The 26,426-nt window shown below is 34.6% G+C and overlaps 2 protein-coding genes and 1 long non-coding RNA gene across 3 annotated transcripts in view; 2 read left to right on the forward strand and 1 right to left on the reverse strand.

The window, feature by feature from the left end:
• Positions 1-26,426, reverse strand: part of eag (potassium voltage-gated channel protein ether a go-go) — a 364,129-nt gene that overhangs the window by 228,485 nt on the left and 109,218 nt on the right. The gene's annotated exons all lie outside the window — the stretch shown is intronic.
• Positions 4,725-11,588, forward strand: LOC141453541 (uncharacterized). The gene is made up of 2 exons (XM_074126913.1): positions 4,725-5,014; positions 11,182-11,588. The coding sequence occupies exons 1-2, from the start codon at positions 4,828-4,830 to the stop codon at positions 11,481-11,483; spliced, it is 489 nt and encodes a 162-aa protein (XP_073983014.1). The 5' UTR covers positions 4,725-4,827; the 3' UTR covers positions 11,484-11,588.
• LOC141453546 (uncharacterized) lies at positions 19,379-21,866 on the forward strand. The gene is made up of 3 exons (XR_012458053.1): positions 19,379-19,623; positions 21,024-21,194; positions 21,672-21,866. It is a non-coding gene; the product is annotated as an uncharacterized lncRNA (long non-coding RNA).

A 26,426-nucleotide genomic window follows, 5' to 3' on the forward strand; every position in this document is an offset into this window, starting at 1 on the left:
TGCGGTACCTTGAAGGGGAATTACAATACTTTTTCTAAGTAGTAAGTGGTAGTCAAAAACAAATAAAAACGGAAACTTTGTTTTCTTTAAGTTCTTTAGTGATGCAACTTAACTATCTATTCGACCTCATTTCCGATCAGAACTAAGATAGAAAATTTAAGAAACAATCAATAATCTAAAAAAAAAAAGTACATTCTTTTATTAAAAGAACTTAAGAAGAACAGAAATAATAAATAATGTTTACCCAAGAAATAGTAAAAAGACGTAAAATAAATGGAGCTCAGGCTATAAGAAAGAAAAACATCATCACCATGAGAAATGTAGTATTTTGGAGCGAGGAGAAAGTCTATTTCTCTCCTCTTCGCAAACCACCAACAATGGCGCCCCTACTAAAACAAACATAACACAACTAAATAGGTCGAATTAGCTTTTAGTGGTGCGTGCATCTGTGTGGGCGCGTTACATGTAGATACTGTGTGTGTGTGTGTGTGTATGAGTTACAACTAGCAATAGTGGTTATAAGTGGTAAAGGCTCCCCACTGTGGGGATCCCTGGCTCCAGTTGGCTCCCGTAGACATCAAAACCTCCCCACAACACTACCGCTCTCAAGCAACCCTCTCTCCAAACTACGTACTATTCCTACATTGATATGCATTAGGCTGCTGCCAAGCTAAATCTACAATTGAATTACTCTGCCGCTAGGGGCGTTCTATTATTGTTACTCAAATGTTACAAGAGTTACTTTGAAATTGGATTCTCAGTCAAAACAACAATCAACCAAAAAAAAATATATGTTGCATTATGAAACCTTCATAAACTATTTCTATTAACATGATTTACGTTTCAAAACCTACAACCACTCACCCAGATCTGGATTGATAAATTTGAAGGACATTCGAACCCAGTTCTGCTAGACAAATTACATTATTATAGAATCTGTAGAGAAGCCCTGGAAATTCTTTAAGCAGGCGGACAGAACATTGTGTTTAAAGAGGACCAGTAGACAGATCTATAGGAAACTGTGAGGTTCCTCCTGAGGGTCTATTATGTTCCTAATTTTGGGAACGTTCATGAAAAAAATCAATACCAGGACTAGAATAATGCTGCCTCTAAAAAGTGTACAAAACGAAACAATAAATTTACAGCGGTGACAAAAAAATTAATTATAAATTAGAATTAGTAATTCTAAACAAAGAGAAAACCTATGGTAAAGAATTCAAACTAAAGAAATAGTTATTTATTTAACAAGTGTGGAAAGTTGTACTTTTCCTCACACGAGGCAGGGTTTGCACGCACGAGCGAGCGAAGCGAGGCGAGTGCAAGTGCAAATTGCCGAGTGTGAGGAAAATACTTTACACTCGAGTTAAATATTATATTTTTTCTGCAACCATTAGGGTTATTAACTAAAAAAAAAAACTAAACAGGAATCACTATAATCCATTTCAAATTTCTATAAGGTAACACTATAACCTTTTTAACTGTTATAATTAAAAATATCTAATTATTTATTAAAATATTATTTTTATTTCTATATTCCTTTCAATTTTTATTCTATTTTTTTAATATTCGTTTTTTAATTATTTAGTTACGTTAAATAAGCTTATTAAAGTTTTACAGAAAATATTTAATAACAAAACTTCTTATATCAAGGAAGCACAATAAAGTTTTTTTACTCACTAGTGAGGAAAGTGACACTAATGGGAATTTTTCCCCACTAGTGTGGGAAGTTGGGCATTACACCACTGATTTTAATTGATTAATGAGAACATTCCTACATGGTTGCAGAAAAAAAGGTATTTTTAATGAGCTTTACCATCTATTTAAAAAAGCTACTTTTAATCTAATTTACTGACCAAAATGTTTCTTACCTAAAAGTTAGACAGACCTTCGTAAATGCATATCAGTATGACATGTTTAAATAAATTTGTTGGCGCTGTTTACAAGAAAATCTTAAAATTCTTAAAAAATCATTCAGAAAAGGTAATTACTTTTGTTTGTTGAATTTTCAATGTTAATTTACTTTCAAGCTCTTTGTGGTGGACGTCATTCTGAGTAATCTGAAGTTGCGAGTTTGTGGCGCCCCCACAGTGTAGATATTTTTAAGTTGCCAGCACTGGCAGCCAATAAGAAGGGAAAATTTGAAAAATGAATTAGAACCTCGACTAATGTAGCAAGAGTAAGTCATGAGTGTATTAAGACCAGATTAGTTTTTACTCAGAAAATCATCAAACCAATGTTTCTTGCGATAATTCAATTTTAACTATCTCAAGAAAATAAATTAAATAAACTTACCCCCCCCAATCAGACAGTCACATAAAGTTGTTTAGTCAATAAAAATAGTAAGTATGTTATTAGTTCAATACGAACAAACAATATCAATTCTTCATATAAATTATCTAGTAATTTCATGATAATAATACACATATTAAATAAAATCGTGTGCTTCAATAATTACGATGGATAAATTAACAAAAAAAAAAAAAAAAATTGAGAACTGACACAATTTTTAAATATTAATCGATAGTTTGGTACCGAATATATTTTGTATCGATTCACGGTTAGCTTGGAAACCATTGTCGATTATTCAATTATCTGAGTTTAGAATTGCAGTATCACTATGATACCAACATATGAAACTAATGTATGTATGTTATTTTCTTTCCCGGCGCATCGATATTTTGTATTTATGAATTAGAGATAAAGTCAAGGTTGTAACCTTCTCTGTTTTCTAATGGCATTGCTCTCTACATAACCTGCTCAGTAAGGGGTTCTGCCCATTTTTTTTAAATAAAAAAATACTAAGTTTTGGATTATTTATCGCCAACGGGAATTCATCCATATTTTTAAAACATACCTCATCAAAGAGCCTGTTTATTTAAATATTAATAGCAAACAATTTTACAATGTACAGAGCAAATTTATTGGCTACAAAATTTTAGAATGTTACAGTAAAAGCTTCTATCATCTATTATCATGTAATTTACATCACTTAAAGCACTACTTGGTGATTCACTATCCAATTCAAGAGAGTGTTTGTTGTCTATGCAATTGGTATCACATAGATTATTGTAGAGGTCTAACTAAACCCTTTGATCAGAGCTTCGCTAATACCCGGCTGTTTGACAATGTACAGCACAGTGTGGAGCCTTCTGTAAACCCTACAGATAACAAACAGTTTTGTCAGTGTGGCACTGAGTTCAGTTGATATAAAGGTTAACTTTGTAACTCAGCTGTGCCTTCAAAGGAACGGATACTCTTATTCCCTTATCTGAAAGGTAAATCTGATATATGTATTAAACTACTATTATATAGGGTAGTATGAGGGTCGTTTGAAAAGTCCGTGCAAAGTCAGAGAGATAGCACTACTGGCGCGTATCGAGGTTATGTTTAGTTAGTAGCATCTCTTGGAAGAACACACACCAAGTTTCAGCCAGATCGGTCTATTTCTTTGTGTTTGGCATTCGTTTGAATCGAGGAAGTCGAGTGATTTTCAAAAAATGGACGAAAAAGAATTTCGTGTGTTGATTAAACACTACTTTACGAAAGGCAAAACGCCTCAGGAGACTAAAGAGAAGCTTGATAAACATTATGGTGACTCTGCACCTTAGATTAGAACTGTTTATAAGTGGTTTCAAAATTTTCGGAGTGGCCATATGGGCACAAGTGGCGCTGAACGTTCTGGACGCCCTGTTGAGGTTACTACTCCAGAAATCATTGATAAAATCCATGATATGGTGATGGATGACAGAAGAGTGAAGGTGCGTGAGATTGCTAGTGCTGTGGGCATCTCGAATGAACGGGTACATAACATTTGGACATGACAAAGCTATCCGCAAGATGGGTGCCGCGATTGCTCACGCTTGACCAAAAACGAAATCGTGTGAAGTGTTGCAAGGACGGTTTGCAGCTGTTCCAGAAGAATCCGCAGGACTTTAAGCGTCGTTTCGTCACTGTGGATGAAACATGGATACATCACTACACTCCTGAGACCAAAGAACAATCTAAACAATGGGTTTCCAAGAGGGAATCTGCGCCAAAAAAGGCGAAGACCGTTCCTTCGGCCGGAAAGATTATGGCGACTGTCTTTTGAGATTCGCAAGGAATAATCCTCATCGACTATCTGGAAAAGGGTAAAACTATTACAGGTGCATATTATTCTTCGTTATTGGACCGTTTGAAAGCCGAGCTGCAAGAAAAACGCCCACGATTGGCCCACAAAAAAGTCCTTTTCCATCACGACAACGCACCAGCTCACACCTCAGCAGTTGTGGTCGCAAAATTAATGAAAATAGGGTTCCAACTCGTTTCACATCCCCCCTATTCTCCAGACTTGGCTTCCTCGGACTAATATTTGTTCCCCAATATGAAGAAATGGCTGGCGGGAAAAATATTTTATTCAAACGAGGAGGTGATTGCAGAAATGAATGGCTATTTTTCAGACTTGGACAAATCCTATTATTCGGAAGGGATCAACAAACTAGAGCAGCGCTGGACGAAGTGTATAAGCCTAAAAGGAGACTATGTTGAAAAATAAAAAAGGTTTACCCCAAAAAATTAAGTATTTTTTATTTTTGCATGGACTTTTCAAACGATCCTCGTATGAGTGGCTTCACCGATATTTTGGGTTAAATTTCTAAATCTAAAATCTGCACGACAATAATAAAGTAAGTGAAAGCAAAAAAATGAATATAATATATAAATATAAAACTAAAAACAAAACATATGTTTACTACAATCAAAACTATTGGCTAACATAAATAAATAATAAAAACAATGTTTTACTTGTAAACAAAGAACGTTTGTGTTTGTAATTTACTTGAAGTAAACATGAACAAGAACAGTGCAATCGTCACATTTAATGGTATCAACGCGCAAATAAGATTATGTCCAAACACGGGATTCGTTCGTCAAGTTTATTACAATGAGAAAAGTTCCCAAGTAAGTACTGGCAATCACCTAGTTCAGATGGATGGAAATTTTTGGAAGCCGAAGAAATCCATGAAGTACAATGAGAGTTAGTTTGTTAATTTTTTGTTGGACAATTGTTGATAGAAAACATAAAATTACCTTAAACTAATAAACCATCCGAGTAACTATAAAACTTACAAAAAAGGACACTAGTATGCGCTGAGGTTTGAGCGCCCTATACAGCAGTTTAACCTTATATCCAATCAGATGTAATCACTCTTTAGCCAAAATCCCCTCCAGCTACCCTCACTGGGCTTTCTACCGACAAAATTAAACAAACTATCCCCTTCTATTGTACTAGCGAACGTTCAAATCACAATTTCTGTTTAGCGTTCACTCCTGAGCATTGGGTTTAAAAGACCTATTACATATTCCGGTTGCTGACTCCCCCCATTACATCCTACTTAGGGGATCCATACTTTTTCCGTTTACTGACTACGTTTACTACTTCCAGCTTGGAGGATCCATTCTTTTTTCGATGGCTGACTCCCCTTTCTCCTTCCAGCTTGGAGGGTCCATCCTTTTTTTGGTGGCTGACTCCCCTCACTACTTCCAGCTTGGGGAAACCATCCTTTTTTCGATGGCTGACTCCCCTCAGTACTTCCAGCTTGGAGGATCCATCCTTTTTTCGATGGCTGACTCCCCTTACTACTTCCAACTTGGAGGATCCATCCTTTTTCCGTTTACTGGCAGTACGCAAAAATGTCTGACAGGAAAACCTTGGATTTGTAAAAAAGGATATGTTTCTCTCAACAAAACCACAACAGTTCATTGAAGCTCCTTCAGTTCCTGGAAGAACAGGACCAGCCCCAGGATCTGTGTAGTCCAAACTTAGACCATCACCTAATATATTTTCCCACTATATGGAGGCTTTTGAATCGCTCATCGACGGCCGTAGACATAAACCTCTAGACTTCATATTGAGGTGACCAATCTTGACACCTATTTTTTCTTTTTCTTTTGATGAGTTTTGACTCAAGAGAAAATAAGGGCCTTAATAGAAGAAAAAATAAACGGAAAACCTCTAGTTTCCTCTATTGTACTTACAGGGTGCAGCGGGTGTGTTAGGGTAAATGGAAGACAACATCAGATCATTACTCATACCCCTCATACATTCCAAGGATATCCGGTATCAAGGGCAGTCTTGCCATTATGCCAAGGCCATCGCCATCGGGTTATAGACCATGATCTAGTAACAATGTGGATCAATTTTAACAAAAGCCCAGTGTGTGTATGTATGGCTGAATCCTTGAAGAAACGTCTTCATAGTTTCCTTTTTTTTTGCGTTGTTCGGTTGGCTAGATTGTTCCTTACTTTTTCTCTTTCTCTTTTCCACTATCATTTATTTTACTTCAACATGAGCACAGGAAGTGAAAATACAGAATTTTTCCTCCACTTAAATCATCAGGAAATTTTCTATTGAACTAGTGCTAAGTGCGACATCTGTGGTTTACTCATATTCACCCGGAAAGGGGATGGTACTATTTAACTTCCCATCTCTTTAGATCATAGAATTTTTAATTTTAATGAGATTATCATTTAGAAGAAAAAAAGATCTAGAAAATCTAGTGTTAAGATTTCCCTTAAACTGAGTCTAACAGGAAGCTCCACGAAGGTTTTTTTTTTTAAATAATTTTCCAGGGAAATTAGTTTTAGGGAAATTTCTGGGTGGAACGGAAGTTCAGTAAGTGGAAATCGTGTGAGTTTTCAAATTTTTTTAAAAACTTTTTCCGGTGACCGTGAAAACAATGCATTTCCTGAGAAAGTTAACTTCCGATAGTTTGATCGATTGTGGCATTTTCTTCTAATAGCTGTCAATAGAAATTAAATAGAAAAAATATCCTTTATTATTTCCCTTAGTGAAACTCCTATCCAATAATATCCTTGGAAAGATGGAGAGGGGGGCCATCATTTGCTCTAATAGCAGTGCTATCTAGCGGCTTAGAAAGGCAGGTCCTGGCCTTGAATCGTATCATAGTGCACACTCTAGCTCCCCAACCTAGAAAAAATGGTCTTACGTTTCCAACTGAACTATCATAACTGTCGATATCATATTTCTCCAACGAACTCCTTGTGACCGGAAACTTTCTTTTTTCTTAACTTCCTCTTCCTAGAAACAGGAAGTAAGAAATATATTACGTTCGTGTTGATTTTTTTTCCCCCCAACTGAGCTCGGGTCTAGAGTGTCAACAACTACTCAAACTTAGTACGAATTGTGTATTAGGTGCTAAGGTTTTGGCCGGAAAAGTGCCCAACGGAAGTGCAGCTTTAATAAAGCAATTTTTTTCCAGTTAAAGATAAAAGAAATGATCACACGATTTTGTTGGAACTACGAGGTGTGGTTATTAAATAACGAGACTGATGCTGTAAAACATTTTATTTTAAATTTATACATATTTAGTTATTATCACCTTCAATATACACCCCTCCTCTATCCCTACAACGCTCCATGCGAATTTACCATTGCTCGGAACAGTGCTGGAAGTCTTTTTCTGTGAGCTCCTGCATGATGCGTGCCGCTTATTGCTTTCACAGCTTCAACGGACTGAAATCGTGTTCCTTTTAATGCAAATTTGACTTTGGGGAACAGATCTAAAGTCACATTCAGCGGATGGCCTAAAACTGGGATTTTGTACTTGTGCTAGAAACTGTTCTTGACAGACAATGCAGTGTGAGCCTGATGAGTTGTCCTGATGGAGAACCCCATGACTTGTTCTTCCACAAATCGGGTCGCTTTTTTCCTTACTCTTTCACGGAGTTAAGCGAAGTACCTCACCGGTAGTAATGTTGTATTATAATTATAATCGCTATTTTCATCCGTTTTGGACGTGGAAGGGCGACCCGGGGCGGTCATCATCTCCGACATCTTCTCGGCCATCTTGGAAACGCTTAAAAACACTCAAAAACTCGCGCACGTGATTGAAATTCATCACCATAAACTTCTTTTAATAAAAGATAAGTTTCAGTAGCGGTTTTATCAAGTTTTGATGTGAAATTTCACGACAATTCGTTGCTCTACTACATTCAGACAGATTTCTCTACAAACACGTGAGACGCTGCAATCGAAAGAGAAGGCATTACTCTGCACAGATGTCGGTCGTTAGGATTTGGTGCATCCATATTTCTTCTGTAGCAGCATCAGTACTCATTATTTAATAGCCACATCTCGTATTAGACACTATTCACCATCTTGAATGAGAATCACTTTGAACGGAAACCTTTTCCCGGAAGTAATGTTTTCTTGAGTAGTTCTCGCAAGTTTGCAGGAAATACTCTTGAGAAATTCTGTAAAGTTTCCGCCAAAGCTTTACTTTTTCAAATTTAAATCGTAGATTTCATAAAGAAAAATCTCTCAGAAACATCTGTGCCTGATAGATTATTTCTACTTTATTTTATTTCTTTTCCACGTTTGATTTTAATTTTCCATTTCTTCTAGTTATAAAGCTCATCTATCATCCGTGAACTTAAATGCTTGACATTTTAGAATTGAATTGCATTAATAAGTTTTTAGGACTTTAAAAAAATAAATGATTTTTCTTTTATAAACTTTTTCCACAGTATTTCCTTCAATTTTTCACAATTTGTTCTTTCTTTTCCTGAAAGAAAAAGAAAAAAAAGTTAAGAAACCGGAAATAAACAGTTTTAAAGACTGTTAAAAGAAAAATTTAACAGTTTGAACTACGATAATTCAGATTTCCTTTTAATTGAAGAATTTTAAAACAGAACTTGAAAATATTTGATGGCTGGGTAATTTGATAAAAAAAAATTACGTAACATCATGACGTCATTGTTGAGGTGGTGGGGGGAACACTAGTTTTATTTCTTATTGTCCCACGATTCATACAAAAAATAATGCCTCCCATTTTCGTGTTTTGATAATCGATGTTACATTTTTTAAATAAATTTTCGAAGTTTATAATTGTAAATGGAAGTGGGTGTTTTCAATTAATGAATGGTTTAAATAACAGCCATAGGCAATTAAACATAGGAAATGACGTAACAAGACCCACAATTTTCTTCTATCTACTTTTATCAATAAAAATAATCACCATACCTAACTTTTTCATTCGCTCTGACATTACTAGTGGTAGTAGACAAGATATTAAGTGGGAAAAATCTTTTCTTCTGGGTTTTTTTTTTATTAGGAAAAGTTTTTGTTGCATAATTTGATTCTTCATCAAATACCTACGGAGGAAAAATTAGTGAAAAAAAATTGAATACTGTTTTTCACAAAAATATTAAACAATAAAGTATTGGCCAATCACAGTAAAGTATTTAGGTGTGAAAAGTAGGTGGGGCTAATTAGCCAATTAGAAGCGGGCACAGGGTCCACTGCTAGAACCACGCCCCCTTCTACCTGTAATAGAATGGCAGACCTGTATATTTTTCTTGTTTTTTGGCAAAAGAATGATTTGTTAACAGCCATTTTTTTTAAACATTATCATGGAAATTTTATGTTTTGAACATTTTGGAATTCCATATCCGGTTGCAGATCAAGTATTATTGTTTTTTTTTTTTTCTGAAGTAAAAAAATCATTGAAAATATTTGCGAAATATACACGAAAGCCTATTAGTTTTATTTGAAAACACGCTATTTAAAAAAGAACAACTTATTTAAGCGGATTTCACAAACAGACAAACCTAAACAGAACAATTAGCGGAAATGACTTCTTTTTTTTTGCCTTAAAAGTGGACATTTCCGTTGTTTACTCGAAACATCTAGAGTTTGACCATACTCAGCTATAATTTCTCTTCCTGTTTATTCTGGTGAGATAAAGTAAGCCCAGCTGTTATCAGTCCACTGGTTATGTTTCCCTCCTCCACTGCCTAAGGACCTTACGCTTGTCGCTCTTCTAATCCAATCATAACTTTCATGTTTGACTTACGAATAGTAAAATTGTGGAGCTTTATCAAACTGTTATTTACTTAACTTGAATGTTAATTAAAGCTTATAGCTTTAAGGCAAGATTATACCCAAATATGCGCTTGTTTCTGTTCAAAGACAAACAAAATGGAGAAAATTTCCAATGTCGCACTCACACACACACACACACACACTCACACTCACACACACACACACACTGTCTGATTGATTAGTTACCATGGAGACCCACTGTCTGTAACAGTATTTCAGGTTTAGTTCATAATAGTTGGCAGCGAACAGAGAGTATAAGCGTTGTTTTGTAAACTGAATAAGTCTTTTCATTAATTGTTTTCGATTTCCATTTTACTGGGATGAAAATGGAACACAATTCAATTGCTTGTCAATTTCAATCTAGTCTGTGCAGCATCCTCAACATATTCTAAAAAAATATCTGGAATGAATGTTTACAGGAGTTCCTCCCTCGGCTATTCCAAAGTTTTTTTTCTCCATGTTTCACAATTATTTTTTTAAATATTTAAGATCCGTCAACAACTACCGGCCTCTTAGCAGTATTCCCTCAGATACAGTTAGTCCATTAGCGAACAATTGAGCTGAAAGAACAAGCTTGTTTGATCCCCGAAAAGAGGTTCGGGGCCCCCCCCCGCTTATAAATCGACAGTTGGCTCTAGTCGCGCCGACCGTCTACAGTTGGCAGAACTGGGGAAGTGGAAGGAGTGGGGGCTGCAGCTTGTGCCTGGGAGTTTTGAGCCAGTTGCCCCGGGGCAGTATTCTATTACTGATTCCGTCTGTGTGTACGCCATTGCCAAGTTTTTTAATGTCGGTCAAGCTTGAACTGTTTTCGCCAGGAACTGGACAATCGCTTAGCAGCCCGGTTGAAAGATGTACTTTCGTTTTCTTTTGTTGTCTTGTGTTATCAATTTGTGGATGTTACAATAAGTCTTAATTAAGTCAGAATACCTGTAAGTATAACTAAGTCACTTTTATGTACTTGGGTCATGATCCGTTTTGTATGTGAGTTCAAAATTGTAAAATAAAATTTGATTGTATTTGTCTAAATCAGTGAAAGTACTCTAAAGTATTGGTGGCGTCCCTCACTCCTAATCCTACCCTTGTCCATTTGTCATTATTCAGTTTGCTTTAAAAGTTATCTCCAGCTCTCCCAATTCATTTCTAGTTAATATCTCCTCAATTTGTTGCTGCCCTCTTGAGCTATTTCAGTAATTTTCAAAGCTCTTAGAAAGAGAAAAAAAAAAAAAACTCTAAGGGCCAGCAGCTGGATTCGAACCCATCTTAGCGTTGAAATAATTATTCTTATTATTGATTTATAGATCCAGATAAGATTAGACGTGAAGAATGTAAACACCCACTTAGAACTTGCCGAGTATCCAGATTGGGATTCTATCTTGGATATCAGCAGCCAGTTTCCTATCGGCCGCGCATTCAAAACAGTTACGCAGAACATGATGGACTCGATAAGATCAAACAGTTCAGTTTCGACACGTTACCACCAGGAGACAAACTGGAAGCCTCCAAAATTAGGATTGTTCATGGTATGAGAAAATCTGGTATTAATTTCGCTGAATATGTTAAAAATAATGTAACCACAGCCACCAGTAATGTTGTAGTGTAATTGACAATCTGAGACAGAAAAAAATAAGGATGAAGAAGAAAAATCAGTGTAATTTGGAAATGTAAATGATATTAATATATGTAATTGTTTTTACAAACAACCTAATTTTTATTGAGTTCTTTTTCCAAAATATTTTGTAGTTTTTTTTCATTTTATTCTAGGAAAGGGTAATCTCCATTTGGAAAATGGTAAAATACCGAATTGGCTTTCAGTTAGTGTAGATTTCTACACAGTTTTGTTAAGGTCAAAGCTAAAATATACATACAGTGTAGCCTTCTTTTGGAAAATTATTATTATTATTTATTTACATGCTTATAGGTAAATACCTTTAGCTGGGAGTTGTAACAACATTGCACAAAAAAGTAGAATAACTTTACATTAATGCAGTAGTAAAATAAAGGCACTTTTATGAAATAAAAAAGTGTAAAACCAAAACATAACTCATTGACATACATAAGTGAAAAATAACTTAATTATTTAGACATACGAGGGTCGTTTGAAAAGTCGGTGCAAAAATAAAAACTACTTAATTTTTTTGGGGTAAACCTTTTTTATTTTTCAACATAGTCTCCTTTTAGGCTTATACACTTCGTCCAGCGCTGCTCTAGTTTGTTGATCCCTTCCGAATAATAGGATTTGTCCAAGTCTGAAAAATAGCCATTCGTTTCTGCAATCACCTCCTCGTTTGAATAAAATCTTTTTCCCGCCAGCCATTTCTTCATATTGGGGAACAAATAGTAGTCCGAGGAAGCCAAGTCTGGAGAATAGGGGGGATGTGAAACGAGTTGGAACCCTATTTCCATTAATTTTGCGACCACAACTGCTGAGGTGTGAGCTGGTGCGTTGTCGTGATGGAAAAGGACTTTTTTGTGGGCCAATCGTGGGCGTTTTTCTTGCAGCTCGGTTTTCAAACGGTCCAATAACGATGAATAATATGCACCTGTAATAGTTTTACCCTTTTCCAGATAGTCGATTAGGGTTATTCCTTGCGAATCCCAAAAGACAGTCGCCATAATCTTTCCGGCCGAAGGAACGGTCTTCGCCTTTTTTGGCGCAGATTCCCCCTTGGTAACCCATTGTTTAGATTGTTCTTTGGTCTCAGGAGTGTAGTGATGTATCCATGTTTCATCCACAGTGACGAAACGACGCTTAAAGTCCTGCGGATTCTTCTGGAACAGCTGCAAACCGTCCTTGCAACACTTCACACGATTTCGTTTTTGGTCAAGCGTGAGCAATCGCGGCACCCATCTTGCGGATAGCTTTGTCATGTCCAAATGTTATGTACCCGTTCATTCGAGATGCCCACAGCACTAGCAATCTCACGCACCTTCACTCTTCTGTCATCCATCACCATATCTTGGATTTTATCAATGATTTCTGGAGTAGTAACCTCAACAGGGCGTCCAGAACGTTCAGCGTCACTTGTGCCCATATGGCCACTCCGAAAATTTTGAAACCATTTATAAACTGTTCTAATCGAAGGTGCAGAGTCACCATAATGTTTATCAAGCTTCTCTTTAGACTCCTGAGGCGTTTTGCCTTTCATAAAGTAGTCAACACACGAAATTATTTCCTTCAAACGAATGCCAAACACAAAGAAAGATCTGGCCCTCGTAATTTACTCAACAGTTATCCACACTCTAAGAGTAAAGAACTTCTGAGCTTGGTACATAAAACTGTAAATTTCATTAATTTGGTTCACACTATTTATATCTAACAACTTGAGAAACTTATCATTTGAAGACTGATACGAATGAAGAAAATGAGAGGTACACTCAAAAAGGACATGAACAACTGAATCAGGTGAAAAAGAGTTGGAAATGAGGCAAAGATTGTTTGCATCAAATTCATAAAAGGTGTCATTAATATAGAATCTTGCCTTGGACAAATTGCACAGCCTTAATTGCACTACCACTCTCACTTTTTTTTAAATATTGACTTTCCAATCCAGATATGGCTCTGGTAGTCCGAGAGTAGCTAAAGATCTGTACAAACAGTTGTATCTGGAGTTGAGAATGAGATCAATATCCTCACTGACAAATTTATTTTTATATTTATTAATAAGATTGTGAAATTCCTTCCTCTCAGTACAGCAGCACTTTGACGGTGAAAGAGATCCAACGAACCCACAGAGATAAATATATTTTTCAAATTGGAAACCCAGTTGTTATCCTTACTAGAAAAAGAATTGTCTAAGTTAAAGAGAGCGTTATAAGAGATTTTGAGCAAACGAAAGTCAAGCATATCTAAAATTTTAATAAGTGATGAAAGCATAGACTGAAATACAATTACTTTAACTGGAAGAAGATTGAATTCTGACCTTGTTAGGAGTGTTTCTATTAAGTAAATAAATTTGTTTAAACAATTGAAGTTGAACAGTTTCTAGCTGATTAGTATAATTATAGGCCCATATCCCACCGGCATATAATAAGGTGGTTTTAACTAAGCTATCCGTTTGATTCTAACTTGGTTCGAATTTGCTCCAGAATTAATTAAAATATTTTTTTAACTTCAGATGCCGCAGAAAATGTAAGGTAAAATACAACGTAAAAATACCGAATTTGGATCCAGTCATAGGTTTGCCATTACGGGCTCTACGTTGTACAGGAAGACCCAATAAAATAATAGTAATTAAACTGAAGAAATTAAAAAGCAATTATAAATTGAAATAACTACAAACTTAATTCAGCCTGTCAAGCTCACAAGCTGTTAAATGGTAGATAACCTAAACGACGGCCAATTAAAGCTATAACTTTGAAGAAGGTTATAGGAATGATATTGACAACAGTATTCTGTTAAAAAAAATACAACCCATTAACAAAGCACCATCCAACTACTGGCTGAATAGGTTCTGCGTAAGAATGACGTCATTCTCTTCTGACTACGTAATTGGAAAATTCCTAAGCAAAAACAAAATAATAATTGTCTTTTCTTTTACTAGACTAATTAAAATATCTAAATAAAACTTTTTAATTAATTTTTTCCAGAAAAAAAGAAGGTTTTTTTGTTTTAATTGATTTATAAATTTACAACCTTTGTAGTTAAGAACACAATAAGTTGAACCGTAAGACGTGAGTTGCAGAAAGGAGACGAACTACCCGCTGATAGCACTCGTCGTGATATCCATTTTGCTGGTCAGTCCCGCAGGAGATCGCGAAGCCATGCAGCTTCAGGTGGATTGTCAGGAATTTACAAGCCAAGGGTCAATGGAGAGAGTATATTTCTGGTAGTTTTCTTTTCTTGGTCAGCTGCTTTACGTAAGAAATGTCCGAGATCCGAGATGTGTAGAGTCAGTGTTTGTGACATAGAACGAGGTACCAGATCTGTCCGTGTGTTTGTGAGTTCGGCTGAGCCCCCAGAGTTCTAGACCGTACGTCTTACACCAGGGGGCCAATTCACTGCCCCTCAGACCGTTGGAGGGCCGGACTAAAAAGAATACTATGAACAAATCCCAATGCACGCTGCACATATCTTATTTTTTAATTTATTTGTTAAGTTACACCAGCGCTATAAGTTAATAATGGCAATAATTGACACCACTACAAACTCACTAATTGAGGGGAGAAGTTACCCCCAGTGATAACACTCCCTAAGTCGTCTCCCAGGATTAGCTATACTCTTTTCAGAAGGGAGAAAATCGCGAGGCCACTGACGTTTCAACTGTCTGGGAGAATGATCTGGAAGGTGATGAGATGATAAATGGCAGACAAGAGGATTGGAATGAGAGTGCAAGTTTTCTATTGAAAACATTTTATTTCAGTGAGTTCGTGGACCTACAATCGGAATTTCCAGGTCTGTATGGATTAGTTGGGTTTGAAACGTAAAATGGATCCGTTAACGATAGTGCGGAGAATTTTAGTCTGAAGCGATTGAATTCGTTGAATATTGTGGAGCGTTTCTTTCAACCCGCACAGTTCAGTACTGTACGTCCAGGCGGGTTTTAGTAAAGATGATCTTATTTTAAAGTAAAAACAAACAAAACGGGAACAAATAGAATATTTAAAATAAAGAGCAAGTAAATTTAAATCAACAAACTGTCCAGTAACTCAATGGAAACTATGGGCTTTTGGCTAATCACATTGTCTATGTCCGGTTTAGTTATAGAGCTTTGACTTTCTTCCTACTTCTGCTGTTATTTCACACTGCTTCCGGAGTCATGACGCGTGTTTTGTAGCGCCACCACAAGCAGTAGTCCAGGAGTACTGCTACATCCTGTGCTCTTCTCACTGACCACCAATAAAAATAGCTGGCCGTTCCGGAAGTTTCATTATTCACGTTTGCATACAAATAAATAATGTCCACTAATACAAATACTAACAACTAAACGTTTGATCCCAACTTGGCCAAAAGACCAAACAGAGTTCTGAAGTAATGTTTGTACTGGCCAGCTTAGTTATTTGAGAGCGGCAAGATTTTGAAACCCGTTATACCTCCCACTCTTAAAAACCCATCTAACATTGTGTGTGTGAATGTTCGTGTCAGTGAATGAGAGGAAGGAAGTGCGTGGTGTACACATTGGTTCTACGTAAACTCGAACAAATATGGTAATTTCAAAGTTTGGTTTCTAAAGATAACTACGATGGATGTTAGAACAGACCTCTGCTTCTCTAGCGCACTGACTAAATATTAATTAATTATAAAAGACAGGAGGATTTACGGTTGGGCCATGAATATATAGTTAAAATTATTATATCCATAATTGTATGCATAGCAAACTACGATGAAGGAAATGGCCATTAAAATGGTACTGACTTGAAGAACCGCTCTGTTAGAGAACATCTCCAAAAAAAAACATCTAAATAGAAATGAAAGTACGTCTGGTACTGGATGGGTTGAGATAAAGATAAGGATTGTTTAGAGAATGAAGAACCATACTGTCTTTGGAAGGGTTTGTGGATATTACAAAACCCATCCTTTTGCAGTGAGTATAGATAAAACCCCAACTCCACTTTCATAAACCCCCAAAGATAATGTGCTAATTTATTGTTTGGCGATTATTACTAACAGCCAAGGGCGGTTCCTAAATTTACAATTTCCATTTTATCTTAATATTCCACCCCTTGGGTGTGCTGGCCTCTCCCTCCCATGAAAAAGGGTTGTTATTATTACGTAACAAAACCCGCCATGACCTTTCAAACCTTGAAACAACACACTCACACTCTAATCAGACGAAGAAAAACCTTATTTCCCGTAGTTTTAATAGCAGGATATAAGAAACACGCGGTTTGCTCTTCTTTTTTTAATACATTTTCTTTTCATTATGCATAACATTATACACACACACACACACCAACAAACATACGTATATATGTATTATATATAAGGGTTTGTATATACATACTTTTCCCTTTTATTCTATCAGGAATGAAAAAAAGTTCAGGGTAAACCTCTAGCGGGGCAATGAACTGGCACCTAGATAACCTCTTTTGGACAGGTCACTTACAAGTGACGAAATGTTGCTTATTACTTCTTAGTTGTCATCCTCTTTAAGCTGCATTTCAACGGAAGTGCTGAATTTTATATTCCTTAAACAGCGGTTTGTAAGTCTCACCCTCTCCTTCGCTTGCTCACCACTAAATTGTAGTTTTCCCCAATTTAACGCAACCCAAGGTATACGCCATTTTCTAGAATCTATAAAAAAAAAAATTCGCCTCTCAACTTTTAATACAGGAAGATACGATCCGTAGCTTGCTATTTAATTCTAAGTATGTCCTGGAAAGATCCTTATCAGAGAGTCAACAAGAGTGTTATGCCGGATTCAGACCGACTATGGACAGAAAGATAAATTCGTACTAAACATCTTTTCGTATTCAAAAATAAATAAATATATAAATCTACACACTTCCGGTTTGAGAGAGAGGAAGTAAAAAAGTTAGCACGTTTCATTCAAAAATCAATTCAAACGAGAAAATATTCGCAACCTTACAGGATGCCCTAAATGTTAACCTGAACATAGATTTCTGTCTTTACGTTTGTTACAGTATTAACGGAAGACACGTGTTCATGTACAGAGAGAGAGATCACAATCTGTTGTCAGTCTGTAGAATCATTTTGATTTTACAAACTGTTTGCATTATGAAAAGCTCTGGGCGGGTTGGATTTCCCTGTGTGATGCTATTCCATGGAGTCTAATGGTATTAGGGGATGGGTTAGAAATCAGCTGGGTGGGTAACAAATACCCACCATGGTTGGCTGCATTTAAGCTGATACAGTAAACGCATTTACAAATGCATGCACATTAATAATGTGGGTTTTTACGATTATATGGTATAATTTATGGAAGAGCTAAGCGTATCGAAGTTAGTTAGATGCAGTTTAAAAATGCTATCAAAATGCTCATCAAATCGTCCCATTCATTGGGGAGGGAACAAAAATCATTCAATTTCAAATAAATGTCAGATTTTATCGATTCAATTAAATTGCAACTAGAACTAATCGGACTGATTGGTTTCATTGCTTTGTAAGAGCAATCTCAGGCAGGACTAATTCCAAACAAATCAGCACCCCCAGTAGCCCTATCTGTTCGTGCAAATCATGAAGCCATAGATTTGGTCTTCTCCGAACATCCGATAGATCTTCTTAAATAATAATAATAATAAGAAGTCTTTTTTAAAAAGTTTTAAATAATTATAAACTTTGAAATACAAATACAAAAGCACAGACAGACATATTCATGGTTCTTAGGCCGTCTGAAGAGTCGTCAAACACCCAGAAATTTATAATTAGCAACTCAGGCTTCAAAAACACTTTATATAAATAAATAAATTAAAAAAAAAAATAATAATACTTCTTGCTAAAAAGATAAAACTACAAAAAACACAAAAGAAAGAGTTACAATGAAGCATTTACTCCATATGCAATAATGTAAAGAACAATAATAACAAAGAGATGAGAAATAAACATAAATAAAAAACTTATAAAAGGTCAACTCTAAATAAAGTAAATAAATGAAAAACAAGTAAAACCATGAAGTTTATAGTTAATCGACAGTAAATGTTTTAAATATAATAATAATTATTGCAAATTTATAGATAATTTAATAGTTAAACTCCGATATTAGAAAGATTCTATATTGCTATAGCTTCTTTGCAAATTTTGATCAGACTTAGCCAATCCTTCCCATCCAAACATTCAATAAATTCATCAAAATTTAGACTACGCTTTTTAAAAAATTTTGGGCGGAACTCAATCAGAACAGGGCAGATTACTAAAAATGAAACACAGTTTCTTTGGCTCTCAGATTACAGAGAGAGCATAATTTTACTTCTTTAGTAGAAGAATAACCAAATAATAATAATAATAATAATAAATAATAGCAATAATAATAATAATGAGAACTACAAAGTTAATAAGTGAAGTGCTAAGTTTATGTTTAAATGATCCAAAGTACATTAAATGTAAGGAATGAATCACTTTCAATTGAATCTCATTGAATCAGTAGAAACAGAAGGTTCCATAAAATTTAAAAATGTCAGTATAACTAACGCAATACAAAAGAAGTTTAAAACAAAACAAAAATTATTTGTTGTTGTAATTTGCTGTAAATACAGCCTGTAAAAGGCTTAATTTATTTTAAAAACAGGTATAAGTTAATTTGTTAGAAGAAACAGAAATATAAACAAGAATTTAAAGTACATAAAAGAAATAACATAAACAAAATAGAACTTAAAGAACTTACGTGATCTAATATAAACGCCTAGACAACTTTGTAGCGAAACAATGCATTTTAGGTTAGAAATTCGACCCTGATAAACCTATCTAAAGTGAGCCGCATCATTAGTCTTCGAAAGTTTTTAGACAATAAAGTCAACACTTTTATAGAAAATAAACAATCTAACCTAACGTAACCTTACTTGCGCGCCAAACACCAGTCATTTTTAGTTCCCTAAAGAAATGCAACAAGCTAAAAAAAATCAACAATGAAATAAGGTTATTTATTTAAGGTTATTTTAAATAGAATAATTAATGCGTCTTATGTTGTTCAGTGTGATAAACTTGCATGGTACGATGATGAAGCCAAGCTTCTACTTGGAAGTTGTGTTATACAAGTAAGAATTCTCTCGGGAGATGTTACGACGAGTTTGGAGTTGCAGAAAACTTGGCGTTGAACTTCGACAACTACATGGTGAAGCCCCCACAGGTAAAATTTAGGACTTTACATTGAAGGTGTTATTAGTTTTCGTCACTTCCAAAATTTTATGACTGGTTTAATGGGAAATGGTTTGCTTTGAAACGGCCTTTACTTTCTCTAATAGTATTCGTGCATTTGTTTTGAAACTCAAATTTCGGAGTTGAAATAATGTGAATAATTCATTACTTACTGTTGTAACTCTCCTCACACTTGGAATTTATAGCAACACACCGAACTCTGCTTGTCGCAATCTTAGACCCAACAACGCAAGCGAAGTTCATGGTAGTTTCTCTTTTCTTAATCTTCTAAAGCCATTAAAGAAAATAAATAAAATAAAAAAAAAATTTTTTTTTGGCAGACATTCATTCCATGTAGAAATGACAACGGGTTTTCAGACGTACCCCACCGTAGAAAAGAGGTAGAAAAGTTTTACCCACAGTAACTCAGCGATAGCAATTTCATGAATCATGTAGAGAGGAAATAATTGTACCAAGAACTGGGATTCTGTGTTTGTTGTAGGTGGTAGGGATGAAATAGAGTGCTGTCTGTCGTCTGATTGGATGGTGTGAGTGAGCACAGAAGTGGGAGACACATTCCTTCCAATAGGGTCAAGCGTGCGGAAATATTGCTAATGGATTGGCTGACTGTATAAGTCCCTTTTTTTTCCTTCCTCTCTCACTCTCTCTCAGCAGAATGAGTTTACGTTTTCAGCAGACAATAGACACGCTCAGAATAAGTGAGTTATTAAACCTCATTTCAGCCATTAAAATCCCTTAAATAATTATTCTTAGGGCAATACCACTTCTGGTGGACAATTTTAGATGTATAACACGAGTAAGAATTTCTTCTTCTTCTTCTTTTTTTTTTTTAAAGCGGATATCCTCTTTCTATACACGATTATACACGATTTATGATCACTATTCCGGTTTTTCTTTAAACAGAATTTTCCTAAACATAAGGCTTCCTGCCCATCAGAAGCGGCTACGAAGTCATCACGGTACAACAATAAGAAGTAGTAGAGACCGTGCCAAAAACGCAAATAAGCTCGCTGCATCTCTGTATAACAATAATAATCGGCGCTAATGGCCAAGCAGTCGATGCGCCGAAAAAAACAACAATAATAATAGTATTAAGGGAAGGGATTAGCTATGCGGTTAGCGTAATGGATTCTCACGCGGAGATCACGGGTTCGAATCCAGCTGCTGACCCTTAGATATTCTCTTCCTAGGAGCTTCTTACAGCTCACTGTCCGGTGATAGACAGTGTTGTCTGTAACGAGAGAACACTGTCCGGAGGCCGGCAGTGCACTGAAAAAAGCTCCGGGCACCAATAACCTGAGATGTTGACGCGCCTTAAATCATTAAAATAATAGTCATAATAATAATAATATTTTCTTTAAATTTGTACAGAGATTTTCCCAATCATTTAAATTAAGGAAGATTACCTCAATCTTGGTTTGGAATCGGTCGGCCCTTCCGAGGCCCTAATGATACATTCAGATGGCTGAAATACAATGATTATAGAAGACATGGTATGGATGAAGAATTAAAGGTGTAAAGAAGAGGTGTTAATAAATTATGGTAAGGCACTAAATTGTATTTGAACAGCCCAGCAGCAAGAGGGGCGAGTGGATTAATTTATTAAGGATGTATCAAGAATAATCAAGGTACTGAAGAATAACTGGGGATTAGAGTTAACTTCAAGCTTTAAGTTAACTGTTTTAATTAACTGGAATAACTGTGTAAGGAAACCGAATGAAGTAACATAAAAGGAGCTAAATGGGCATGAAAGGCGATGTAAGACGTAGTGTGACGGGCTGAAGAATGCTCCCCGTTCCATCCACTAACTTATTCATAAGTCGAATTGACCAAGCGCTTCATAATTGACAATTAAATTGACAGTTCTAGGTAAAAGTACAATTTACTAATTGTCTGCTAGCCAAAAAAACAAAAAATCTCCATTTAAATATAGTTTTATACAAAATATATTTGAAAATGCTAATTCTTGAATATTTTTACTTACAAAAACAAAAAGTATGTTCTATTAATGTGTTGTAGGTGGCTCGAGCTTAGATTCCAGCCAGAATTGAACACGATTTACGTGGCATAGCCAGTTTGACGTAACGTGACTGAAATATCGATTTCCGTTCAAGTGAAGCAAGTGATCTGCCTTCCGCTGAGCCTTTGTAAGATTTTTCTATGAATCTAGGAAATGTCCACTTCACTCCTTGGGCCGCGTTGTTCCATTTTTAACTGTTCAATTTTCGTTCAGTAAGTATATTGTTTTGTTCAGATCAATGCAACTACGGAGAGAGAGACAGCAGGATGCACCCACATTTTGTATAGGAAGATTTATAGAAAAGCCCATAAATAATCAGGAACAAATAGAATATAACCAATATTTTGTCTGTAGCCTTCCATACAAAAAAAATGGGCATATAAATCCCATGCTGACATAGAATCGACTGTCTGACGTTGGATATGGTGAAATAAGTTGAACATTACTCGGGTTCACATTAAATGTATGCTCAACATATATTCAAAAAAAAAAAAAAAGCGAACAATTGCACAGTGTTGACTTCCTTCTACCCTCAACCATCAGATCAGTATTCAAATGGCAGTGTTGCCAACAATTCATTGGATGGATATAACTGCCGGTCGTTCTAGATAATGTTCCAGCTGTTTAGAAAGATAAATTGAGTATTTAGCTGTAATATTGGCGTCCACAGTCTTTATGGACGCCTTTTATCCTTTATCAAATGATCATTTCTACTCTTCTAGAACATAAAAAGTAAAAGCAAAAACTTTTGTCTTGAAAAACTCATGCGCTTTTCCTCTAGCCAAAAAATACTCTGGATTTTCCACCTCCACGGAATTCTAAAAAATATATTTTAATTTTAAGTAAAATTAGAGCGGCGCCACGGTAGCCGAGCGGATAGAGGCGAGACCCGCAAAGCTAAAATGTATTGTTGGTTTAGTGGGTTCCCGGTCTAAGCATTGGATTTTATTTAATGATTAATATGAGAATTTTACAGTAAAGTTTGTTTGCTAGTCGCCTCCGTCCATGACACCTAGTTTGGTAGTTGGATGTAAAGTCCGCCAGGTTGAAGTAAAATTCTAGAGGAGTCAATAAAACACTTATTGCACGCAGAAATAAGAAATGTCACTTCAGGTAAAGCTTCCAAACACAAGTGTAAATAACCTCTCACAGCTCAATTAGAATACCAAGTTTAAACTTTATCAGCTCTTAGTTATTTTCAAGGAAATAATAAAAGTAAGAAAAAAGAACTAACAAGAGGAAGTGAAAAATTGTTCAAGTAATACACACTACAGAGTCAAATAACTTTCTACAATTCCTCAAATTTTTTAGCGACATATTTAAACACTAATTTTGCCTATGGATTTCCTTCCATAGAGAACCTAAAAACGCATAATTTCCTGTAATATCACAAAATAATTCTAAATCTACAAGACCGACGATATTTTGACGAAAAAATTAATCACCTAAAAAATAGGCCAAATACCTTTCTCTGCCCTATAATATAATTCTGCATGAACGCTTTAAATAATCTAGTAGGTTTAATGCCCTAATTACAGAACCGCTTTACATAAGTTAGCGTGACTTTAACCACGAAAACATTTGATGGTTAGTTTCTATTTTTGTCTATCATACATATTTTTTTAATACTAATATTAAATAATATGTTTAATATTAATAAACCGCATTGATTTACTGATAATAATTAAAGAGATAAGGAAGGTTAAATTTTATAGGTTTTCAAATACGTTCAAATTTCAAACCTTTATTTCCTTCTTCCTATGCTTCACAATTGAATGATTTCATCACTAAATTGTAGAGAATAGTTAGCTCTATAACTAAATGAAACCGTATTGTTTTACTGATAATAATTAAAGAGATAAGGAAGGTTAAATTTTATAGGTTTTCAAATACGTTCAAATTTCAAACCTTTATTTCCTTCTTCCTATGCTTCACAATTGAATGACTTCATCACTAAGTTGTAGAGAATAGATAGCTCTATAAATGAGTTAAAAGGCATTGTTTTAGTGATAATAATTAAAGAGATATGGAAGGTTACAATTTAGAGGTTTTCTAATACGATCAAATTTCAAACCTTTATTTCCTTCTTCCTATGCTTCACAATTGAATGATTTCATCACTAAATTGTAGAGAATAGTTAGCTCTATAACTGAATGAAACCACATTATTTTAGTGACAATAATTAAAGAGATATGAAAGGTTAAATTTTATAGGTTTTCAAATACGTTCAAATTTAAAATCTTTATTTCCTTCTTCCTATGCTTCACAATTGAATGATTTCTTCACTAAATTGTAGAGAATAGTTAGCTCTATAACTGAATGAAACCACATTATTTTAGTGACAATAATTAAAGAAATATGGAAGGTTAAATTTGAGAGGTTTTCAAACACGTTCAAATTTCAAACATTTATTACTTTCTTCTTATGCTTCAGAATTCAATGATTTCTTCACCAAATTGTAGAGAATAGTTAGCTCTATAACTGAATGAAACCACATTATTTTAGTGACAATAATTAAAGAAATATGGAAGGTTAAATTTGAGAGGTTTTCAAACACGTTCAAATTTCAAACATTTATTACTTTCTTCTTATGCTTCAGAATTCAATGATTTCTTCACCAAATTGTAGAGAATAGTTAGCTCAGTATCGGAACTAAACCGCATTGTATTAGTGATAATAATTGAAGAGATATGGAAGGTTAAATTTTAGAGGTTTTCTAATACGATCAAATTTCAAACCTTTATTTCCTTCTTCCTATGCTTCACAATTGAATGATTTCATCACTAAATTGTAGAGAATAGTTAGCTCTATAACTGAATGAAACCACATTATTTTAGTGACAATAATTAAAGAGATATGAAAGGTTAAATTTTATAGGTTTTCTAATACGATCAAATTTCAAACCTTTATTTCCTTCTTCCTATGCTTCACAATTGAATGATTTCATCACTAAATTGTAGAGAATAGTTAGCTCTATAACTGAATGAAACCACATTATTTTAGTGACAATAATTAAAGAGATATGAAAGGTTAAATTTTATAGGTTTTCAAATACGTTCAAATTTAAAATCTTTATTTCCTTCTTCCTATGCTTCACAATTGAATGATTTCTTCACTAAATTGTAGAGAATAGATAGCTCTATAACTGAATGAAACCACATTATTTTAGTGACAATAATTAAAGAAATATGGAAGGTTAAATTTGAGAGGTTTTCAAACACGTTCAAATTTCAAACATTTATTACTTTCTTCTTATGCTTCAGAATTCAATGATTTCTTCACCAAATTGTAGAGAATAGTTAGCTCAGTATCGGAACTAAACCGCATTGTATTAGTGATAATAATTAAAGAGATATGGAAGGTTAAATTTTAGAGGTTTTCAAATACGTTCAAATTTCAATCCTTTATTTCTTTCTTCCTATGTATCAGAATTCAATTATTTCTTTACCAAATTGTAAAGAATAAATAGCTCTATAACTAAATGAAACCGTATTGTTTTACTGATAATAATTAAAGAGATAAGGAAGGTTAAATTTTATAGGTTTTCAAATACGTTCAAATTTCAAACCTTTATTTCCTTCTTCCTATGCTTCACAATTGAATGACTTCATCACTAAATTGTAGAGAATAGATAGCTCTATAAATGAGTTAAAAGGCATTGTTTTAGTGATAATAATTAAAGAGATATGGAAGGTTACAATTTAGAGGTTTTCTAATACGATCAAATTTCAAACCTTTATTTCCTTCTTCCTATGCTTCACAATTGAATGATTTCATCACTAAATTGCAGAGAATAGTTAGCTCTATAACTGAATGAAACCACATTATTTTAGTGACAATAATTAAAGAGATATGGAAGGTTAAATTTTATAGGTTTTCAAATACGTTCAAATTTAAAATCTTTATTTCCTTCTTCCTATGCTTCACAATTGAATGATTTCATCACTAAATTGTAGAGAATAGTTAGCTCTATAACTGAATGAAACCACATTATTTTAGTGACAATAATTAAAGAAATATGGAAGGTTAAATTTGAGAGGTTTTCAAACACGTTCAAATTTCAAACATTTATTACTTTCTTCTTATGCTTCAGAATTCAATGATTTCTTCACCAAATTGTAGAGAATAGTTAGCTCAGTATCGGAACTAAACCGCATTGTATTAGTGATAATAATTGAAGAGATATGAAAGGTTACAATTTAGAGGTTTTCAAATACGTTCAAATTTCAAACCTTTATTTCTCTCTTCCTATTCATCAGAATTCAATTATTTCTTCACCAAATTGTAGAGAATAGTTAGCTCTATAAAAAAACAACAACCGCATGGTTTTACTGATAATGATTAAAGAGATATGGAAAGTTAAAATTTAGAGGTTTTCCAATACGATCAAATTTCAAACCTTTACTTCTCTCTTCCTATTCATTAGAATTCAATGATTTTTTTTACCAAATTGTAGAGAATAGTTAGCTGTATATCTGAGTTCAACGGCATTGTTTTAGTTTCAATAATTAAAGAGATATGGAAGGTTAAATTTTAGAGGTTTTTAAATAAGTTCAAATTTCAAACATTTATTTCTCTCTTCATATGCTTCAGAATTCAATGATTTCTTTACCAATTTATCGAGAATAGTTAGCTCTACAACTGAATGAAACCGCATTGATATAGTGATAATAATTAAAGAGATATGGAAGGTTGAAATTTGGAGGTTTTCTAATACGATCAAATTACAAACCTTTATTTCTCTCTTCCTATTC

The sequence above is a fragment of the Rhodnius prolixus genome, unplaced genomic scaffold, assembly GCF_049639745.1.
Source record: "Rhodnius prolixus isolate KJV_2025 unplaced genomic scaffold, Rpr scaffold_3, whole genome shotgun sequence".
Taxonomy (NCBI): domain Eukaryota; kingdom Metazoa; phylum Arthropoda; class Insecta; order Hemiptera; family Reduviidae; genus Rhodnius; species Rhodnius prolixus.

Bases quoted from the DNA above. Each gene is read 5' to 3' on its own strand.
- LOC141453541 (XM_074126913.1), top strand. From the start codon at position 4,828: ATGAACAAGAACAGTGCAATCGTCACATTTAATGGTATCAACGCGCAA. The intron at 5,015-11,181 runs GTTAGTTTGTTA...ATTGATTTATAG, and splicing joins ATCCATGAAGTACAATGAGA to ATCCAGATAAGATTAGACGT.